Below are 21,790 nucleotides of genomic sequence, written 5' to 3' on the forward strand. Positions count from 1 at the left end.
CTTTGGTTTGATGCGACTCTTTACATTAGAACATTTAATTTTTCTGGTGGAAACAACACGGACATGCAAGAAAATAGATTTATATTTTCTTTCTCGGTTTTTCGCTATTTGGTAAAATGTTGAAATGGAGTTAACATTAAACGCTACTGAAACCTCCACATTTCAGCGTTTAAATTATTTGCTCTACGAAAAACGAATCATTGCTGAATTCTCTCCGAGTATGCGATTAGCATAACAAGAGCTTAAAAAAACATTTTTAATTAAACAAAAGCAAACTCTCAAAATAAACTTAAAAAAAAACAAATTATAAACTTAAACTTAAATTCAAATTTATAAATCAGTTCAGCTCACCTTAAAGAAAGTGAAATAAAATAAAGAAAAAAGATGTACCGATGTGTTTGTCTTTGCAAGCTTGCCAACACTTTTACGACAGAACAAAGATTTTTTTTTTGCTACAACAGATCCAACCATCTACGTATACAGCTGTACACACTGAATTAATTGCTAGCGGAGGCCTATTATATTGCAGTATAAAAAGTCACACTCGCTCGCTTGCAGCTAGCGATTAAACAAACATTAATGGGAAACATAAATGAGAACTGCTCTTTGTACTCCTCTAAGATGTCTTGTGATTAAGTATTTTGGCAAGATTCCAAGTCGATCTTGTCCATCGATTTTGAATCTTAATTTGTAATCCACTTTTAACGATAATTCCACCTCGCCGTCAGACCACGAAACGTAATCAATTTTGTTGTCTCTACCAGAATCTTCTTTCGGCCCCGGATTATGACATTTTCGGAGCTGTTATTTCTTCGATTCCGTTCAAAGATGGCGGAATGAAGAATTATCCAGGCCTTAAGTGCGTGCGTAACCTGAGTTGCGGTGTGGACGGTAGACATTTAATTCGTTTTCCAACATGGAATTTTCCTGTTGCGCTGTCACAGTGAAAAAGCCGTTTCCACATTTATACGGCGTAGATCAGGTTCCGAGGCTTCAATTTGCATTTTTAACCCATGTTTTAACTTAAAAGTCTGATTACAAAATTGTTAATAAACAAATGTGCATAAAGATGACAGTGTTTGAAATTACTATCACTGGGAACCACATTGGTTCTCAATAGAATGTCATCGCGGTGCAGGATTTGTCGAATGAACGGACTTGAATTTTTTTGAACTTAAAATAACATCTGCGTATTGCAAACAAACGTTGTTAAGAATTGTTTAAATATGGCGCGGAAGCTGAAATGATGTAACGGTTGTGTAATTTTGGCTTTCGCAAAGTCTCAACTAAGGTACCTATTTTGTCTTATTGCTTGCTGAACAAATATGAAAACCATTACTGGTTTTGTGTTCTGGTTTTTATCGCAACTTGTGTGGAAGAAAGGTAAGTGATCTTGATATTTTAATTTTGTAATCGATGAAAGTGCGCTCTCGAAGAATATTTATAACCAGTAAGAATTAATAAGAGGAGTGACATTACTAAAAACGACTGAACATTGCTGGAAGAAGGAGAAGAGAACAGCCCAATTTATATTTAGACGGGAAAATAGTCACAGACGGGATTTCGTGTGACAGAATACCGTCTAAAAGGAATTTGTGGATCGCGCGGTAAATCGTGTTAACATCGCGACTGAACGTCGTCGTGATTTTCGCATCCAGAATGATTTAAGAGAGATTTTAGTCAAAGACGAGTTTTCCGTTTTATTTGCCAGTTGATTTGGACAGAAAAGTAGCTATATAGACGAGTAAATCTGAGATAGGAAACTCGTCCTTCACCGGATTCATATTAGATAAGTTTTCCGTCAGAAGACAAGTTTCCCGTCCAAGACGGCTTTAATTCCGTCTCTACTATGAAATCAATTCGGCAAATGTTAAATAAGCTGCTCGGTGGCTGCAAACGATGCACATCTGTTGTTTTTTTCTGAACAGCGCTCGTGGCCTTTGGCATGTCCTAATCCTTTCAAAATATGTCAGCAAATTTAACAAGTGTTTTTTTTTTAGTATTTCTTGTGCCAGCAGTCTTCTTTTTTTAAGTCAATGTATCGGAGCACTCGTGAATCTCGCCTAGCATATGATAAATTCCACCAAAAAATGTTCCCGACCAAAAATATCTGTTAGTTCAAGGCTTACTACCCACACTCCCATCTCTCTTTTGTAAGTGCGTCGTGTGATGATCTGCAATCTTGAAATTGATTTTTTATGCAAGGTGGAATAGTTTCAAATAAACGAATCTTTACATTTATTGATTAGGTCTTAAGAAATGCAAGGACTCTTGCTTTTCGCCTTGGGTTTTTATTTCACATAGTACGTGCCGATTGCATGTTTTGACGCGGTATTAATCCCCATTAAAATTTGTTTAAAACTTGCCCTCAAGGAAACTAATTGCTGCCGTTAATAGTTTTCCTAAGATAAAGCATCTGCCTTATTTTTCAACCCCAAATAAAAGAAAAATATATCGTCGGTTAAGGCCCCTCCAATCCCATAATACGCCGGAGTAAATTTGAAAACGCAGCGTTATTTCTACTGTTAGGCCTACCGTCCACACTGATCCGTCACTAAAGCGGAGTTTATCGAAAACGCTCTTCAAACCGAATTTGGAAACTCCAGCTTTGCGTCTTTAGTTTGGGCGGAAAACATTTTGAAAACGGAGCTTTGCGAAACGGTGACGTCAGACGATAATAATGTGATTTCCCTGACGGAGTCTTAATCAAACACAAATCCAAAATGACGGTGGTTGTCGTGGTTTTCAAATTTCTCCGATGAATATGTGGACGAAAAGCGTTTAATGCGTTTTCAGAGTTAAAACGCTGTTTCCAAATTTCACCGGATCTAGAGTAATGTAAAGGGGGCCTAAATTTAAATACTATAATAATCTGCACGTGCAAGGGAAGAATTTTTTTCTCCAATCAAACTGTCCATGGAAACGGTACATAATAATAATAATAATAAATAATGATAATGACTTTTTTAACGTGTCAAATTGTTTTAATCGAGGAATAACCCTCTACTAATATAGGACACCTATCTATTAAGAGAAATTACAAAACCGAAGAACAATTTAAAAATTAGTGTATTTACAAGTTACAAAACATAAGAATAATTCAGAAATGAGTCTCACAAATTTCATAAAAGTACTGACAAAAAAACTGACGAAATTGTCTTCACAGTCTTAACAACTACAAATCCGCCATCGGTTGGTGTGTCATACAATCCGACACCGTTTCCAACATCCCAGTATGCGACATTGGTTGGTACACTTCCACCTGCCTACTGTTTGATATCTCTTAAAGGTGACGAGGGAACGTTTGGCGATAAGCTTACTTTGGAGACACCGCTGAAGCCATCTGAAAGCCCTACGCCGACGACTGTGCCGACGTCCTCGCCGTTACCTTCAGCAACTACACCCACGACTACACCTACCAGCCCACCCGAGACCACAGGCAGCTGTGTTAAATACAAAAAATGGAAGATCACAGTTCGTAAGGAGCACTTCGTAGAGATGACCCTTGAAAGTATCAATCTGGGTCCTGGAGCATGCCTGTATAACATGTTTTTGATTGTAAAGGATGCTGATGCCATGTCAAGTAATGTACTTCATATTCAATGTGAAGCAGATGCTGTTCCTCGACGTATATGGTCCAGTAGCAATGTAATGGTAGTAGAGAGATATGGCAGGAGTTCACGATCGACTGCAAATACAGGATTCCATGCAAGCTACCAAGCAATACCTTTAAGCAAGGGAGGTCTGTATATCGTTTATTACCAACCCAAATTCGCACTTAGCCGATCCGAAGCCGTGTCGACTGCCCTGATATCTTTCAATATCAAGTCACTGACTTGATCTGGCCACGATATCACGGTCACTTGAATGAGTTTGAGTACGGTAAATACCTAATCGTACCTTTTTGGTACGCTTCGCCTGCATATCAGGCTCGTTTGGTCTCGCTATGGGTATTTTGGCTCGACTACTTCTCGTCAAAATACGAACCATGCCTCGAACAAACTCGCCTTACATGTATATGCCACCGAAGCCCACCAAAAAGGTACGATTAGGTATAACTATTTGATAGATTATTAAATGTAGAATTTTCCGTGATAGAAAATAATTTCAATGGACATGACAATGATTACATTTTTATTGGCTGATCTGCACACTTTGCACAATTAACCTTTGTCAATAAAGCACAATAATGCGGGGGAACTAACAACACACGACCCTGTCTAGATAGATGATTAACAATTTTTGCACGAGGTTGAGTGAAAGGAACTTTATTCAAAAATAAGAACAAATGTAAAATGCCATATCCAAAAAGACGTTTAAGATTGCCTGAACAGATAAAATGTACTCGGCCGTATTGCCTTTATCCGTTTTGGTCAATTTTATGGCATCATACTCTGATCATGTGACTTATTAAAAACATCATCATGTTATCCATGGCATGAACTCAGTCTTGTGAAAATTTTGTATTATTAGACAAAATCTGTTGATGGCTATAGGTCATTAACTATTTCCCCCCTCGTCCCAGGGTGTTGTGAAGATGACTTTTAAAAACACATAGACACTGAAGAGGGGTGTACTTTGAGGTGCTGTCAATTTCCATGGCCCACTTGGCCAGCTCCACTGCCACCCCATCATTATTCCCTAAGGTCTAAGGAACTTTACTGGGCGAGTCAAAGTTTGCCAGCTTGTCGAGTAAACGAAATCATTTTTTAACCCCCTTTCCCAGCGTGGGCACCCGGACTAATTAGTAACTTTCTCAAATCAGTTAAAATTTGGTATGTAAATTAAATCGTGACAGTTGTATTTTCATAACGGTCAAAAACAAAAAAGACAAAACTTATTTACTTCAAGAAGATATATAACTCAGAGAAATGATCAAAGAGTTAATTACAAACTGTATGAATATGAAATCAAAGCAAGTTTCCCCTCTTTCTGTACTAGCCTGTTGAAAATGCTTAACGTTTCATAAATTCCATCGGCCATCTTGGTTGATCGAGCGGTATTTCGAACTTTCCTTAATTTCACAAAAATGTGAACTCGCTGTAACGAGCGAATAACTGAATAACTGAATAGATTTTTCTACAGGCTCTCCTAAATGCTTTATTGCTCATTTTCCGCAGAATCACCCAACTTTCAGTCAAAGGTGGAAAATGTTACGATACTTTCTTCCTCGTCGTCAAACTTGTTGTGTCAAGCGAAGCGTGGACCTGCCCCTGTAATCACGTGGTACAAGAGTAGAGATGGAATAACGCATCAGATTCTACAAAATAGTACGAGCGTTATTTATAATTACGAGGTGTATTCACGGCGACTAGACGAGGTTAAGTGTGTGGCAAGGAACTCTTTCGGGTCGGACGACAAAAGATTACTGGTTAACACGCAAGGTATAAGCAAAGGGATGCCATTTATGTTGTGTTTTTATTATTTGTATCGCATATGCATGTGTAAGAAAGTACGTATTCAAGCCATCTGGTCATTGCTCACCTTGAAAGAGTCACATATTTTCCCTTCGTCGTGTCCTTTGCCAGGTAATGCGTCAATTACCTCGCTAAAGTATTCCGCGAACATCTGGCTCTGCCAGGGTATCTTCTTATCTGTGCCGTTAAGTCCATGATGTGGTGTAATTTATGCAGTCATGTTTTCAACATCTATGAATTTTTCTTTCAGATTGCTCAAAGATATGCAGTTGTTATGTGCCGAGGTCGGATCCTTTTTGGATCCGAGTTGATTGCATACAAACGTCGTACCTAGGTGTATATACGGTCCCACAAGACATACCTGATGCAGCCAAATACTTGTAAGTTGCATTGCTTAGTCATAATAGCCTCGGTGTATAGGTTCTTTTATTGCAAATCCCAAAAAGAAGTTTACGTGAACCTCCTTACCTGAGCCATTACAAGGCTCAAGCAAAGTATTTAATCCAAATTGTTAATGTTACCAAAGTTTGGAATTAAATAAGTGTTTTCTATTGGAAATAATACTTTTCTGAAATGGTTTGAAAGGGAAAGTTGAGTTTTTATTTCTGCAACGGGGCTTGGGAAAACATCTCACTTCTTCCCTTATGAGGGTTATTACAGTCCATTTCATAGAGGGTGTCCAAGGGGTTTTGGAGAACAAGGGAACATGAATATTTATTCCAAGTGAACAAAGGATATCTCTACTCTCAAAGAAGACGAAACTTTGAAAGGAAATATAGGGAACAGTAGAATTTATCTAAAAAGGGAACAAGAAAGAAAAAGCGAACTTTTCAATAGGGTAATGGAACATGCCGATCCTCCCTCCGGGGAAAGTCCTTTTGATAGTGGTCGCAAGGAGAAAACAGGGCCGGGTTGTTCAAAGCCCGATTGAGCTAACACAAGATTAGCGAGAAGTTTGATTTCGGTTTTTGACCTTTCGGTGAGGTTTTAATTCCCGTTTACATTGTTTGTCAATCAGTTTTGACTTGGTATAATCTCAAACCAAACAAAACATAAAGCAGTGAAAAGCATTTTTATACAAGAAAAATTAATTCTCCGGTTAACTTTTAATCGCGGCCCAGCACTGTACATGTAACAATAGCTCTATCTATTCGGTTGTGGCCGGGACCCTTTCGATTTCGTCATCTTTCCTTCTATAACTGGACAGAACAGGCAACTCGAGGAGGTACTCTATGCGTTTAATAAGTACGCTTGTTTATGCGGCTCGGACGCTATTTGCACAAAACTTGTAAATGTTTGTTGTTGTTTTCAGGTTATTTCGCTGGAGCGATAGTTTGAGGCATATTATTCCCGGCTCGATGGGATACTTAACTAATTTACAATACTTGTAAGTAAAACTTTACCTCGAAGCATCAATCGAGACATGCATTGTGAGCCATGTCAGCGAGTCAATCGTTAATGATTTTTGTTAACTTTGGATAGGGTGCTCGAAAGTACTTGGCTTAGCAACTTGACAACGAATGCGTTTCTGGGACTCAAGAAACTGAAGTATTTGTAAGTATTTCGGAGCTGATTCTGCTAACATAGTGAGCGTTTTTCAGTGATAAACATCATTGAAATCGTACATGAACTGCCAATAAAGTGTTTTTTTTTAAATGCAATTACAGTGTAATTCCAATTTTAAGACCCCTAGAAAAAAAAAACCCAGCTCTTTACGAGCAAGAGCATACTGGCAACCTCCGTACTACTGGTGTATTAAGTAGGCCTCCTGGCCGAGTGGTCAGGGCTCCCGGAGGTCGCAGTTTCGTGTCCCGCAATGACAACTAGCTAATGTTGTTCTCTGTAGTCCCGAGTTTAACTCCTCCTGCCAGGTGGGATTTGTAGCCATGTTATGTTAATTTCATTGGCCCTGAAAATCCCCATTGAGGAGTGGTCAGTTTATCAATATATTTATTTTGGTTATTGACCTCCGCGTTACTCCTCCAACACACTACGAGAGACTCAAAATTGCGTATGACAAGTTGCGAACCTCATATATGTACCTTGCATAAAATTAGAAACAAAGAAATCAAATGTTATTTGCGTTTAAGCAACCGAAATTCAACAATCTGGTAAAATTCTCGAGCATCAAAAATTGTCATCGAATTATAGAACGAAACCAAGAGGGCCAATCGTATGTTTTTTTGGTTATTTATTGTTACAATCTTTCTGCCTGATCTTCGATTGCCACTTGTGAAGAAATTTTAATTTAGATATAATTCTTCTAACAGCACTTATTACTTCTATCTTGTTTACTTCAGGGAAATTACGGAGCATAATTCAAAACCGTTCACAATTTTAGAGGGGGCATTCAACGACTTGTCTTCCTTGAACTATCTGTGAGTTGATGGACACAAATAACTGAATAGTAAAGAGCTACTACGAACAGCTTGTTATCAAACTTATTTTTCTTTTTAGGCACAAGTGGACTGAAAAGTGTATGGCACCGTAGTAAAATCAGCAATCAATATCTCTCAACAAGTTAAAAATTACTACTAAAAGAAATCAACCAAAAAAGTAACAGTTCTTTAGTGGTTTTGATCATCGAGTAAAGGTTTGATTTGCGAATCTTTGGCGACTCCAAGAAACACCGTTGGTTCAAAAGTTTGAGCTTGGCAAGTCTCTAGATTGTAAAGCAAAATAATTTCCTGCTAAAGCCCACGCGCTTGTTGGATATGACATGATTAGGTTATTTGGCGAGATCATTCAATGTGTTATCACGGACCTCCAGCCCACGCTAGTAAAATGCTTTTATAAAATGTTCGCGGCTTGTTTCCATTTAAAGCGGCAACGTCATGGTGTTGTGCAGAAATGCAATATGTTTAAATTTGACCTGTTTTTGCTTACTTTCAGGTCTATTCAACATAACCGGATTAGTGACCTCTTGCCGAAAGTCTTTAATGGTCTTTTGTCTCTCAAAGAACTGTAAGCATGTCTTGTTGTCCGGCTGTAATGGCAAATGCGTGGCTATAAAAGTTTTCGCTACGAGTACTGCAAGCTCCCTCCATCCAACTTCAGAACGTCACTCAGCGTTTTACTTTACACTTATGAATTATTAAGATGAAATCCGATAGGGAATCGAGTAATTTTGGTTTTCCGTGACAAAAACCTAGTACCAGAATAATTTTAAGTATATTACAAACCTTTTTGCATTTCCTAAAAGCTAAAGATATAAATAGTAGGCTGAAATAACACCAAAGACAGCTGCCTATGGAATCCCGAGAAAATAAATTGTAAGAATCAGAGAAATTGTGCAGCAACAGGTAAAATTTCGACATCAGTTTCGTTGTACTAGTACTTTCAAGCGTTCTTATGAACTTCAACAATTGTTTTCGACATTTGGTCTTGTTAGAAATAATTTCTTTTGAGAAGATATTTAAAACAGTCGCGCGGAAGTTTGTTATACGATGTAAATAATCTCGATACGAAGTTCTTGGCCATTTGTTACTCGAACTTCTGAAATCTTTTTGCACCTCTCTTAGCTTTAGCATAGTCCTATTATATCTGACTGGCTCCAGTCCACACTGCTGTTCTCTGAACAAAAGCCAAAATGGTACAAAAAGCCAAAATGGTGCAAAAAGTCAAAATGGTACAAAACATGTCAAAATGGCACAAAAGGCCAAAATGGTACAAAAAGTCAAAATGGTTGCCTGGAGAAGAGTTTCATTTTGTCTCGAGATTAATGAAAAGCTACTTCATTTTTTTGTAGGATCTTAAGTGACAATGACTTGTATGGAATCTCAGTGGAAATCAACAAACGGCTCGAAAAACTGTAAGTAAAAGGATGTCATTGAAAGCGAAATGAGTTTGAGTTATAAGAAAATGACTACGGAAGAAAGAGAAACGTTTTTCAAAGTTTTGTATCTGTTTTTGTTTTGAAACAGACAAAAACGAAAACTATGCACTAAAACAAAAGTTCCAGTATTAGATCACGAGAAATCTTAAGTTGTTGTAAATAAAAGTCAGTCAGGCCACGTACTAACTATATTGCCAGAATAGAAGTAACTAATGAGACCATCAGAGAGTGATACAATACTGTTATTGATGCCATCTATGTATAAATAGTATACTAAAACTAATGACTTAACTCAACTCGACTCATTACAGAATAGTAAATATTACGTAGTTTGGACAAAAACTTGAAAAATACGTCTTGGGCAATGATAGGTCATAATGACGCCCGAGGGATTGTATCAGCATTTCACATAAAGTACGCACGCACTATGCATAGAGGTTTATGGCACTAATTGGAAAGTAGCGTCCATGCCGTGATTGGCTTCGCTAACATTACATCACATGTTATTCACAGGACACTTGAGTTTCTATGTGTATGCATGGGAAATGGAAGACTGATATGCAAAATAGATGCACGACCGTGCGAATATCTGAATTATGCATCTCTCTTTTACGAAAAGCACAACTTTGGGCCCGACGATCTTCTAACTGCATTTCAATGCAAGATATGATTTCCGAAAACACTGGGATATACTTGAAATTATTAATAGAAAAAGTATTTTTTTTATTTACACACAGGGATCTGAGGAGTAATAAGTTAACAGGCCTTTTTGAAAACAGTTTTCGTGGCTCAAGGAGCTCGGTGAAATACTTGTAAGTACTTGAGACAATCTGCTTTAGCTTTGGAAACCCTCTTTACATATATCGATAAAATGCAACCTTAACTAAAGGTAAATAGTTCTTGAAAAGACGTAATCCCCTTTCGCTGCTAAATACAGTCACCTAACGTAACACTGATGGTGAACACAGCATGAAAACATAGTTCTACTGCTTCGTAAGGTTGGCGTAATGCTGTAGTAAATTTCTAACTTAGGCAGTCTTTATACGCTTTACAGTTTCAAAACTAAGCCGTAGACTAGCTATACACTCATGTTTTAAGCTTCCTTAAAGAGACCAAACTGTTTTAAGCGAACTTCAAGTATTTGCTTAAAGTTCCTTGCATGCCAACTTTAAGGATTTTCGCGCTAATTGTTTCTGCGAATCCTTACTGCGCACGAAAATTCAGACGCCACGTCATGCAGGAGAGCGCCCTCTGAATAATAAAATGAACAATGATAGGGTAGATGGTCATTGCTATAGCTTTGCCTGGATTTAACGATCTTGGACGTTCGGTGACCCCTACTTCACCTTCCAGAAACAGATTTTATTTACAATTATCTCTGCATTGTTCCAAAATGAACAAAAAAGTCAATGTGGGAAGTTAAAAAAAATTCAAGATTTCTGTCCACGGGACATCGAATCCTGTCATCTTGCGGTTGTAAGGCGCGTGAAACTATGGTCGCTAAATGCGAACTTGTTCTTTAAGGAACCTCACCAGTTGACTAAATATACTTAATAGGTCCACTTAACAATATTTGGTAGCGAGCATTTCACTTGAAAGATCTAATTGCAATAATTTTGGGCTTACAGACACTGTGGCCTTAATCGCTAACGAAGCCCGATTTTTGCAGATTTAGGGTGGTCTTCCGGGATTGTTCTCACCATTACTAAGTCGGTGACCCCCATCTTTTTTACATTTCTGACATAACTAACTCATCATTTTACAGTGGTAAAAGTCTCAGAAAAAAAAAAATCAATGTTGGAAACTTCAAGCGCGGTAGAGTAGAAATCGGCTTTGAAAACCTTCAACAACATTTAAGTTATTGCATGAACCTGTACGACCAACTTTTACGAGATTAAAGCCAACTTCAATTTTCCGTAAATCTCCATTTTCACGCTGGTAAAGACTCCTTATTACCCTTATATTGTCACTTTTTCAGAGACCTACGTTCAAATTCACTAACTACAATATCAGCGAAGACATTTCAGAATTTTTCTTCACTGAGAGAACTGTAAGTAGAACGTTTGTTGTACTGACATGATTGGCGGAAAGTGGAGAATATGTGAAACACTGATCGACACCGCAACTAATTACCTTCAGAATTGTTCCTCATTTTCTTTACACACTCATGATTTTTAAATTAAACTTCTTTTTTTACAATTGGTATTAAAACGTTACATTCCCTGAGGATTGTTGACGTATTTGGTTTTTATATATTTATACCTCAATTTTCAATCTCATATTTATCAGGTATCTGGCGGATAACCGGTTGATTGAGCTTTCCCCCGAAATCTTTCAAGACCTCACTGATCTGCGAATTCTGTAAGTATAACCAGAATAGTTAGTGTCCAGGTCCCTTATCTTAGCTTCTTTGCTTTACGGTTTATAAAGTTTACAGTTGTTGGAAAAGGTATTTCAAGTAAAAACAAAAGGGAAGACATCTTTGTAACAGAGGACCCGATCAGGCCATTTCGTCATTATATTTTATACCTCAACCTAAATTAATTTTGCAGGCAGGACACTTTTCAACACGTTTTTAAAGAAAGATATCTTTACGTCTTGGACATCAAACGCTTGGAGAAAGGTTAAGGGGTTGGCATGTCCATAAAATTAGAAAGATGTACTGGATCCCAATAGGAGACAAAGTATTCAGTCCCATATAGAAGATGTCTGTGGCTCTGTGTTTTTTTAAGTGTTTATCAAATACCGCTCATGTACTGTCGATTATACCAAATGCATATGATATGTGTCATTTGCCGTTCCATTATGAAGTCCTGAATACTACGGCTGAGGGCCGCACTCGAGACCTAGGGCAAATTTTTTTCCTATATCGACCGACCTAGTCCGGCAAATAACGAATTATTTTTACTTTTTTCATTTGCTAAATAAACCTTGGTGTGCTTAGAAGGTTGCTTCGCAATATCTGTATGATTGCGCACAGGTCCTCGCAAGTGTCGTTGTTCAATGTCACTAATAAACTAAAAAAAACTGCGAAATGAAAGACTTAAAACTGACGAGAAAGTCTGAGAAACAATCTTACACTAAGATTATTTAATAACAGAAAGTCCAGTAGATAGCTATAGACACCAACGGACGTTATTAACTATACCACTGAGTCACAGCTATTATTTCTTCTAACCTAAGGCTTTAGGACCTCAGCGTTAACAAAGGGGCAATGAAAACAATTCTACGAGACATAGCATATGCAGCAATTTACAATTTTCATTGATTTAAAAGGAAAGGAACCTTGGCAAACTGTTCACGTATAGATTTTGGTTCTTTTCAACAGCACAACTGTTTGGAGTAAATAATATTAATACTTCTCGAATGAAACTTGATAGACATTTGGCTTGGGGGAAAAACAGGAATAAAAAACAAAGAATTTGAACTCAATATTTTACTTAATATACGGCGATTTGAATTTCAATTAAAAACTGTACCTGTTCCTAAACTTTTTCGATCGAGGGTACAACTGACTTCCAAACGAAAGCACAAAATGAAAATTGCGTAAAATTAAATTTTGTCGATTAATATCAATTAAATGCTCATGGTAACGGCTAAGTTATTCTAACTGGAAAATTTTTGGTGAAATATTTCAAATATTCCCCGAAATGAAGCGTAAGCGAGATCGTAAATTTCCGCCCACACCCGGAACCAGTCAGATTGCAGGATTTACAGAATTCAGCCCGCACACGTACTCAAGGAAAAAGAGCTAATATCTCAGTAAGACATGATAAATCCATCGGTAAGTGATTGTATTAGCCATTAAGTCTGATAAGCGAAAAGATTAGATAATGTGTATATTAAAGTTTCGCATTATGGTAATCGATCGTTTTAACCTCACCATATCACCTGCATCGACAAAACGTGCAGTTTGTCGTTCTGTTTTAATTTGCTTCCTGGTTTATTTTTAAATTTCAATTTAACAAAGGTGTTTCTCGTTTCTTTAGAGACCGAATTCTTCTTCTCAGAAATAGCTAGATATTAGCTTCCTGTTTACATCCCGGACAGTGTTTTGCAGATAAATGATTTAATCAATCAGCGAAATCTTAGAACCAGTATTGAGACCGGTCTAGTCTTTATTTTGTTACATAAATTAGAATCCTCCGTTTTTGTAGTGAAAAAAGAAAATGACATCATTTTTTAAAAATGTCATGATTCTGGTTAATGAACTGAGCAAAGATACGCACGCCGTAGTGAGGGAAGAGTGTGGCGGAAAAAACATAGGCATGCAATTGCCGGGTTGGGCGAGGAAAATGCTATCAACAAATGTTACGACATTCTTTTTTAGTTTATTTTTTCCTTTGAAACAGTTTCCTTAAGCCAAAAATTGCCATCAAGACATCCTTTTTCTAACGATTTTAACTAGTACCCAATGATTTAATATTTTATCCTTACCTGTGACTACACTGTTGAATAATTTTTAGTTTGCGTAGATTTGCAGGTGGTTAGCCCATTATTAGGGACCTTACGTATGTAGGACGGCGACGGCGAGAACGACGCCTATTACTGAAGTGTGCTTATATTTTATTTTGGAATTTCACTTTTATTTAGGTCGATTTAGTGTGTTTGTCGGTATTAAAACTTGCCTCTGCTGAATATGCTACGAATGCGTTCAGTTCCTAACAGAAATACGAAAACTTAGCCGTAGTGGGTCCCGTTGTCAAAAAACTTGGAAATTGGTCATTTCACGTTGTTGATTTGCAGAGGACGGAAAAGAAATGTACCAAGAATTATAACGCGCGTGCACAGCCATTGTACTGCTCATTAAACCTTTTGTTTGGAGACCTTCTCGTTACCGTTGCCGTCGTGGTTTGCGTAAGGTCCCTAATTTAAGAAACCTCCAGAAAATTCTATGTTTTGTCTACCGAAATCAGAAGTTGTGATAACATTTACTAAAATTGCCTACTGCCAAATGTTGGTTGAAGGGTGAATGAACATAGCATTAAAATGGACTGCAATACTTGATATTGGACTTCAAAAACCTAGACTACCAATCGTTCCATTTTTGCCTGATTTTCTGGTCTAGAAGACAACGCGCTCATACAAAACCTTCTAGCGCACTGTAATTCTTGTCTGAGTCATTTGGGGGGTCTCTAGTGATGTAATCTATTTTTAGAAACTGTGCGCGACGCTATTAGCTTCCAGTTTACATCCCAGACGCTGCTTTGGAGATAAATGGTATAATCAATCAGCGTGATACTCAGTATTTAGATCTAGTCTGGCAGTTCCATATAATTTTAAATCCTCCGTTTTTGTTTTTCTTTAAAAATGTCTTGATTCTAGTTAATCTTAAACCGGTTTAAAGGGAAATGAATTTTAATTTCAACTGAACAAAGATACGCATGCAGTAGAGAGGGAAGAGTGTGGCGAGAAAAAACCTAAGCATTCAATTGCCGGGTTGCGCGAGGAAAATACTATCAGCAAAGTGTTACAACATTCTTGCTAAGTTTATTTTCTCATTAAGCCAAAAACTGCGAGCGAGACATCCATTTTCTTACGATTTTAACTAGTACCCAATGATCGAATATTTCATCATTTCCTGTGACTACATTGGTGGATAATTTTTAGTTTGCGTAGATTTGCAGGTGATTATCACCATTATTTACATAAGAAACGTCCAGAAAATTCTATGTTTGGTCTACTGAAATTAGAAGTAGTGATAACATTTATTAAAATTCAAATTCGTATTTCGCAAATTAACGTATAAATATTTAACAGCGCCTAACGTTGAGTATATATATCAAATTGTATTCCTGCCTACTGCCAATTGTTGGTTGAAAGGTAAATAAACATTAAACTTTAAAATGGGCTGCAATGCCTGATATTGGACTGCAATACTTGATAAATCATCACAATAAAGAATCATTTCAACGAAACTCAGTGGGTTGAAGAAATACTATTAGCCAAAAGAAGAGAAGAGACGACGAAACTGTGTTGGAAGATGGATAACAATACAGAAGCTGATAATATCAACCAAACAAATTGTTCTGTCGGCGTGTCAACAATGTTCACAGTCACCCTCTCAATGGTCAGCTTTTTAGCAAGCACAGGGAACCTTCTTGTGATCGTAACTTTCATGAAGATGGTCACATTGAAGACAAGTTCCAATTACTTCATAGTGAACATGGCAATTTCTGACCTAGTATCTGTTGTCCTGGCTTGGCCGCTCTACGCGACAGAAGGCATGTTGAAAGCTGGTGGAAGCCTCATTGCGGACCCAAAACTCGCCAAATTTGCTTGCAAATTAGGAATTTACTCGCGGGCAGTCTCGTATGTGGTGTCAATTCAGAGCTTGGTGTTAATCGCCGTGGATAGATTCATTGCAGTCGTATTCCCGTTGAAAGCCCTTAACATCACCACAAGGATAAGAGCAGTTTTTCTTCTTCTGACCTGGGTTCTGTCTCTGTTGGGCTTAATTCCATACTTTGTTTACAGTGAAATCGTTAAAGAAGAACAACAGACATTTTGTAGAAACAGAATGAGTGGCTTAGCGTTAAAAATCTACCACCTCCTAGGTTTTGCAGTATTCTATTGTGCGCCACTGATTTTAATACTTGTCCTCTATCATCGCATCATGAAACAATTAAAAAGACGAGCGAAGCTAGTAAACGGTAACAGAGGCAACATACATGCTAAGAGAGTTAAACAAAATGATAACATTATGAGGATCTTTAGATCGGTCACGCTGGGATTTTTCGCTTGCTGGACACCTCTTTATGTTTACTTGTTTCTAAAAATACTATATCCATCGATATTTATGAAGGATAAATGTCTTTTATTTGTGGGTTTTTTCTATTACATATTTCCGTTGCTTAGTACAGCGTTAAATCCGTTTATCCTGATTGCATTCAGTTCAAACTATCGGGCAGCTGTAAAAGACATTATGTGTTGGCTTATTTGCCGTAAATGTCACACAGGACGTATTTCACCTATGGAAGAAAACGTGGAGCTTCAAAATAGATTTTGTAATAATGCCTCGTAATCGTGACCGAAAGAGCTGACAAACCTGGCCTAACTTGAAGAGTATTGTTGAGTAAAGTATAAATAGCCATTTTCATAAAATAGGATCAGGTTTAATTACGCGTAAAGTTCCTTTCAAATTGCACGCGATCGCTCAGTGACTACATCGTGAGACAAACGATAACACACTTTATCAAAGGAAATATACTTGAAAGACTCAGCTGTATGTCTGATAAATAGGCAACAGATTATCAGTAATCATTAGATTATCATTCTTAGGCTTGGTGGAAGACATGTGTCGGATGTTTTTCTAAAGTTCCACGTCCGATGCACATGCATATACATTATGTACATGTAAATGTGAACTTTTTTAACTTCAGCAGCTGTTTCAATGAGTTTCATATTATCATATTACTACTTCCCCAAATTTATTATCATATTACTACTTCCTCAAATTTACAGAAAAATTCATAAAATTCAATTTATGTCCAATTGGGTTTTGTTTGGATTTTATTTCATTTTCATTCCACTTTTTTTGCTAAATGGTTTTCACTTTAATCTCCTTTTACTTCAGATTTAAAAAGTAATTATTTTCATTTTGTTTCGTTTTATTATTATTTTTTTTCTTTAATAAGCTTTTTTTTTTTTTTATAAATTTTAGGCAAATTTCGAGTGATAGTCGTAGGTCCCCATACACTTGTCATGAGATTGTAAACACAAACTATCACGTACATTTAAAAACACTCGAGGAAAAACCGCTTGAAAGCAACGCAGGCGCATTCATAAGAATTGTCCTAATGACCTTTATCTTAACGGTCCGCAGTGCATTGGCCTGCACAGGGAACTAATCAGAACTTGTTCATTTTGCCAACGTGACCAGTAAGATTTGCTATATAATAAGGACTCTTATTATATGGCTTGAGAATGGATCGTGGGTAAGCATTAATTTATCAGCCGCTTCCAAAATGAAAGTGGCTTTGAGCCACTGAACTTAACTTGCGTAATTGGAGAATGGGAAGGCGAACAACTGACTTTCGTATTAATCCATAGCCCATGGGGACCACCTCCAGAAAATTCGTACAATGTTCTTCATCTACTTTCTAGCTCTCGAAACTGCCGTGTGTCTTAACAAATCATAGAATGAGAAACATTACCTTCAAACAATTCACTTGGTGAGTAATTCGTGTCACCTCCACTTGAAAAGCTCAACAAAGACTTAGGATATGCTGGAACCAGCCATCAACTCGTACGACTTTCGCACGACTTTGCTAACTCACTTGAGCCTGCTGTTTTAATTACCCAGCGTTTGAGTGTTGTGGATGTGGTGCGGAGGAGTAATCGTCCGCTGCACATGCGGCAGTATACCAGTTTGATTTCCATAGGTATAGCAGTAATTTTTTTTTTTTTTTCTTTTCCGACTATGTAGTTTTTCAATGTTTTTCCTTTCTTTATTAACACATATATTAACCTCAAGAAACCATTTACCGAAATGCACCGTTTGCCTTCCTTCTCTAGTGTGATCGAGTATTTCGATCGATTTCGCACTCAAAGTAATTTTTCCACCATAAAGACCTCACGCTGGTTCAATAACATACACACTTAGTTTGATTGCAAACCAAAACGTTTGATGTTTGTTATTGGGATTATCTTTCTTGAAGTTTTCTTACAATTCATGTTTGATCTCTTTCCTCTCGCAATTCCAAATGAGGACAGGCGAAAGATTTATCAATACAGTTCCGTAATATATACTACTCACCGGCAAACGAGTGTAAGACTTCATTCCGTGAGTATTTATTAGAATATAGGAGAAAAGAGGAATCCATTGATGACGATAAAATATATTCACGGCTCACTTTTTTTCAATTCTTACCTTTAGTGTCTTTTGGCATACAGTATGTTTATTTCAACCAAATACAGCAAACATTTTAATAACAAAGTGATATAATCATTAGTACGCGATTCTGGTTGATAAGTCGATAAGTCAGTTCAAAGCCGAGCCCATAATGTCTTTTTTATTTTTGCATAATCGATTTTTTTTGCTGATAGATTTTTAACCTCATCGGTAACACCTGCGTCGAGGAAACGTACTGCAGTTTGTCTGTACAGTGTGTTTTAATATGTTTTTGGTATATAATATGTGTATTTATTTCGAAGCAGTTGTGTTAGGCATTTCGTTTAGTTGCGTAGTTCTTTTTCGCTTGTATATTCATACTTTGATTGTAAGGGCAGGGGGGAGGGGAGAGGGGGAACACAATGCCTGTCTTTGCAGAGAAATTGAGTAAAATATATCATTATTTCTTTTAATCCACAATCAGTATTAGCGTCCACTTAATATCTTTTATCTTAACCCATCAGTGCTTCATAACATAAAATGGTCTAATCAGTTGAATCCTAGGACCATTCAGATACGATCGGTTTAATCCTAATCGTGGTTATAACTGATAACACCACTGTCTAAAAAAGACAGGCAGAATACAAACATATTACCATGAGGTTGTCCGAGAAGCAACTGGTTATCGCCAAAATACTGTGGTGTTCTTGCTGTACTTTATTGCCTTTTCTCAGTTTTGCAAGGACAAGTATAAGCTAAACTAAGAAACGCGAAGTACAATTTTTTAATTTTAAGTTTCCAATAAAAATAGTTCTTTGGTGCTTGCGGTGGTTAATAATGAATCATATTTACTCTGAATGCAAAGCGTCTTTTTCCGGTTGTTGCGCTGTTAACATGCATTATTTGTGTAACAAAGCTCCTTTAAATTCATATGTGATAATTTTCATTTCGCAGTTCCACTGAACTGTTACTCAGTATTTTTAAAATTAGCAAAATGATAAAAGTTAACAATAAACTGTCACCTGCATAAGTGTAAGTTCTCCTGCGGGTGCTGATTGACAGGCGACGTCCAATTCAAGTGCACTGCGGAGAGTTAATAGAAAACGTTTCTCATCAGCTTAATGCAAATTATTTCCGCGACTTTTTAGTGTAGTCTAAACGTTTCTCGTCTGAAATTATATCACTCACTCGTTCATCCTCATCGGGCCCATGAGGGCTCTTGAGGGCGGAAATTATATAGGAAGAAACAACAAGTCAGGAAGAAACGAAGGCGTTGTTTGAAAAGATGAATAACTCTTCTGTGGGTGACAGCATGAATCAAGCAAAGTGTTCGGCGTCTGGCGTCTCTACGGCATTCACGGTCGCTCTATCAGTGGTCAGCTTTTTAGCAATCACAGGGAACGTTCTTGTGATTACAACTTTCATCAAAACTCCAAACTTGAAGATAAGTTCTAATTACTACATTGTGAATATGGCAGTCTCAGACCTGATCTGTGTTTCGCTCAACTGGCCACTCTACGCCACGGAAGGCATGTTAAAAGCTTGTGGAAGTCTTTTTGCGGACCCAACACTTGCTACGTTTTTTTGCAAGCTGGGAATTTATTCACGAGCAGTTTCGTATGTGGTGTCAATTCTAAGCTTAGTGCTCATCCTCGTGGACAGATTTGTCGCAATCGTATTTCCACTAAGAACTTTGAACCTTACTGCAAGGACTAGGAAAATGTTTCTTTTTCTAAGCTGGTTTCTTCCTTTGCTAAGCGTTGTCCCGTTCTTCGTCCATTCCGAAGTCATAAAGATAGAGCAGAACACATTTTGTAGAAACACAATGAGTGACTTGGCGTTGAAAATCTACCATTTCCTAAGTTTTATTTTGTTCTACTGTACACCCCTGATTTTAACACTAGTGCTCTATCCTCTCATTATGAAACATTAAAGGAGACGAGAAAAGTTCGACAAAGGCAACAGAGGCACTCTACAAGCAACAAGAGTTAGACAGAACCAAAACATTATGAAGATCTTTGGATCGGTTTCACTGGGATTTTTCACCTGCTGGACACCTCTCTATGTTTACTTGTTTCTAGAAATACTTTATCCATCGATATTTATCAAAGATAGGTGTGCAGTATTTGTAGGTTTATTTTATTACATCTTTCTGTTGCTTAGTACAGTGGTTAATCCGCTCATTCTGATTGCATTCAGTTCAAACTATCGGGCAGCCTTGAAAGACGTATTTTCCGCTTTGTTTCCAAAATGCCATTCAGAAAGCGAGTCACCGATAGACAGAAGCGTTGAGCTTCACCTAAGAACTCAGAGCATGAATGTGAATAAGATTTCACCAAAATCTCGAACTCAATTTTTAAGTACATTAAAAGCAACTAGAATTTTTGGGTTTCAGAGCCAATGTTTTATTAAATATTACAACCAAATTAAAGAGCTAAAAATTTAAATAACTACTGAGTCTTACAAGCTGTTTAAATGTTAACAGACAAGAAGTAAACAACAACTTCAGCAAATTAGAGATTCTCTTATCCGATACCTGGAGAGAATTTTACAAAAACGTAAAATGATATAAAACAGGCCCTATTCTTTTCCAGTATTTGATAAACTTGTTAAAATATGTGCAAATTGTGATTAAAAGTTTCGAAGTCGATAATAAATTAATTGGTTTTTGAATTTCTATTAGGCAGAAAAGACGAACGTCTTCAATTTTAACATACTACTTTCATCCCGTGACGAATATAAACAGTTGCCTCCATTTGCGAGAAATATGCTCATATATTTGATAAAGATACAATTAATGGATTAACACTTTACCAAATCTTAAACTTAAACTCGAAAAAAAAAAAAAAATGGTTGTGAGAACCAATGTTCTATTAAATATTACAACCAAAGAGGTAAGATTGTCACTAATTGCTGAGTTTTACAAGCTGTTTAAATGTAATCAGAAAAGAGGTAAATCATAGTAACGACTTCAACAAAATTAGAGATTCTGTTATTAAAATATTGGGGGAAATGATATCTCCGTGTACACGTTTTACGCCTGTCTAATCTTGAAACAACTTCATTAATCCAACTGCAGTTTTAGAATAGAGCGTTTTCCCTCATGTGGCCTGCAGCCATGCTAATTTATTGGAACAAAAGAAAGTGTTTACACAAGAAAAGAGTTCGACTTCCACAGGATTGGCTTTGTACACCAACCTGGCCGCCGTTTCATTGTTTTGAAATACCAATATGGCTGCCGTGAAGTCATGTGAAAACGCTCAATTAAATCCCTGAATTGATTCTTATCTCTCATTAGAAAGTCCTAAAAAAATTCTCGCACTGATTGGTTAAAAATCTTGTTTCTATTGAACAATTAGATTATGAGCTCGAGATTTCTATCGCTTGATAGAAATCGAGAGCGAATAATTTAATTGTTTTAGTATAATCTACTATTTGTTCAAAACTTAATCTATATCCTCGTCGCAGACACTTCGAAAACGCCAAGAAGCGGCCGTCATTTTGTTAACAAGGACACACTGCTACGCTACTCACTATCTATTACAGAATAGAGAGAGAGTAACGTAGCCAATCAGAGAACGGCATTCGTGATAGAACGCTCCTAGATTTATACTAAAACTCGATAGAAACACAGAACTAGCACGAGCTGTCGACGTAATGATGGCGCGAGAAAAGAAAACTTACATTTTGATAATCAAGGTTAAC

At 37.2% G+C, this 21,790-nt stretch overlaps 2 protein-coding genes and 1 pseudogene across 2 annotated transcripts; all 3 read left to right on the plus strand.

Annotated features, from left to right (window-relative positions):
* The first annotated feature begins 1,130 nt into the window (after nt 1-1,130).
* Nucleotides 1,131-11,815, plus strand: LOC110047209 (uncharacterized). The gene is made up of 12 exons (XM_089272951.1): nt 1,131-1,383; nt 3,167-3,742; nt 5,121-5,384; nt 5,668-5,797; nt 6,730-6,804; nt 6,900-6,971; nt 7,718-7,795; nt 8,310-8,381; nt 9,166-9,228; nt 9,990-10,064; nt 11,231-11,302; nt 11,542-11,815. The coding sequence occupies exons 1-12, from the start codon at nt 1,326-1,328 to the stop codon at nt 11,615-11,617; spliced, it is 1,611 nt and encodes a 536-aa protein (XP_089129077.1). The 5' UTR covers nt 1,131-1,325; the 3' UTR covers nt 11,618-11,815.
* A 2,932-nt stretch (nt 11,816-14,747) lies between these two features.
* On the plus strand, nt 14,748-16,681 carry LOC110047210 (neuropeptide FF receptor 2-like). Its single transcript, XM_020752963.2, has one exon. The coding sequence runs from the start codon at nt 15,236-15,238 to the stop codon at nt 16,274-16,276; it is 1,041 nt and encodes a 346-aa protein (XP_020608622.2). The 5' UTR covers nt 14,748-15,235; the 3' UTR covers nt 16,277-16,681.
* A 2,404-nt stretch (nt 16,682-19,085) lies between these two features.
* LOC149118790 (neuropeptides capa receptor-like) lies at nt 19,086-21,101 on the plus strand (annotated as a pseudogene).
* The last annotated feature ends 689 nt before the right edge of the window (nt 21,102-21,790 follow it).

The sequence above is a fragment of the Orbicella faveolata genome, unplaced genomic scaffold (assembly GCF_042242905.1).
Source record: "Orbicella faveolata isolate gen_17 unplaced genomic scaffold, um_ofav_v1 contig_1, whole genome shotgun sequence".
NCBI classification, from domain to species: Eukaryota; Metazoa; Cnidaria; class Anthozoa; order Scleractinia; family Merulinidae; genus Orbicella; species Orbicella faveolata.

Bases quoted from the DNA above. Each gene is read 5' to 3' on its own strand.
- LOC110047209 (XM_089272951.1), top strand. From the start codon at position 1,326: ATGAAAACCATTACTGGTTTTGTGTTCTGGTTTTTATCGCAACTTGTG. The intron at 3,743-5,120 runs GTCTGTATATCG...CATTTTCCGCAG, and splicing joins AATACCTTTAAGCAAGGGAG to AATCACCCAACTTTCAGTCA. The intron at 6,972-7,717 runs GTAAGTATTTCG...TGTTTACTTCAG, and splicing joins CTCAAGAAACTGAAGTATTT to GGAAATTACGGAGCATAATT.
- LOC110047210 (XM_020752963.2), top strand. From the start codon at position 15,236: ATGGATAACAATACAGAAGCTGATAATATCAACCAAACAAATTGTTCT.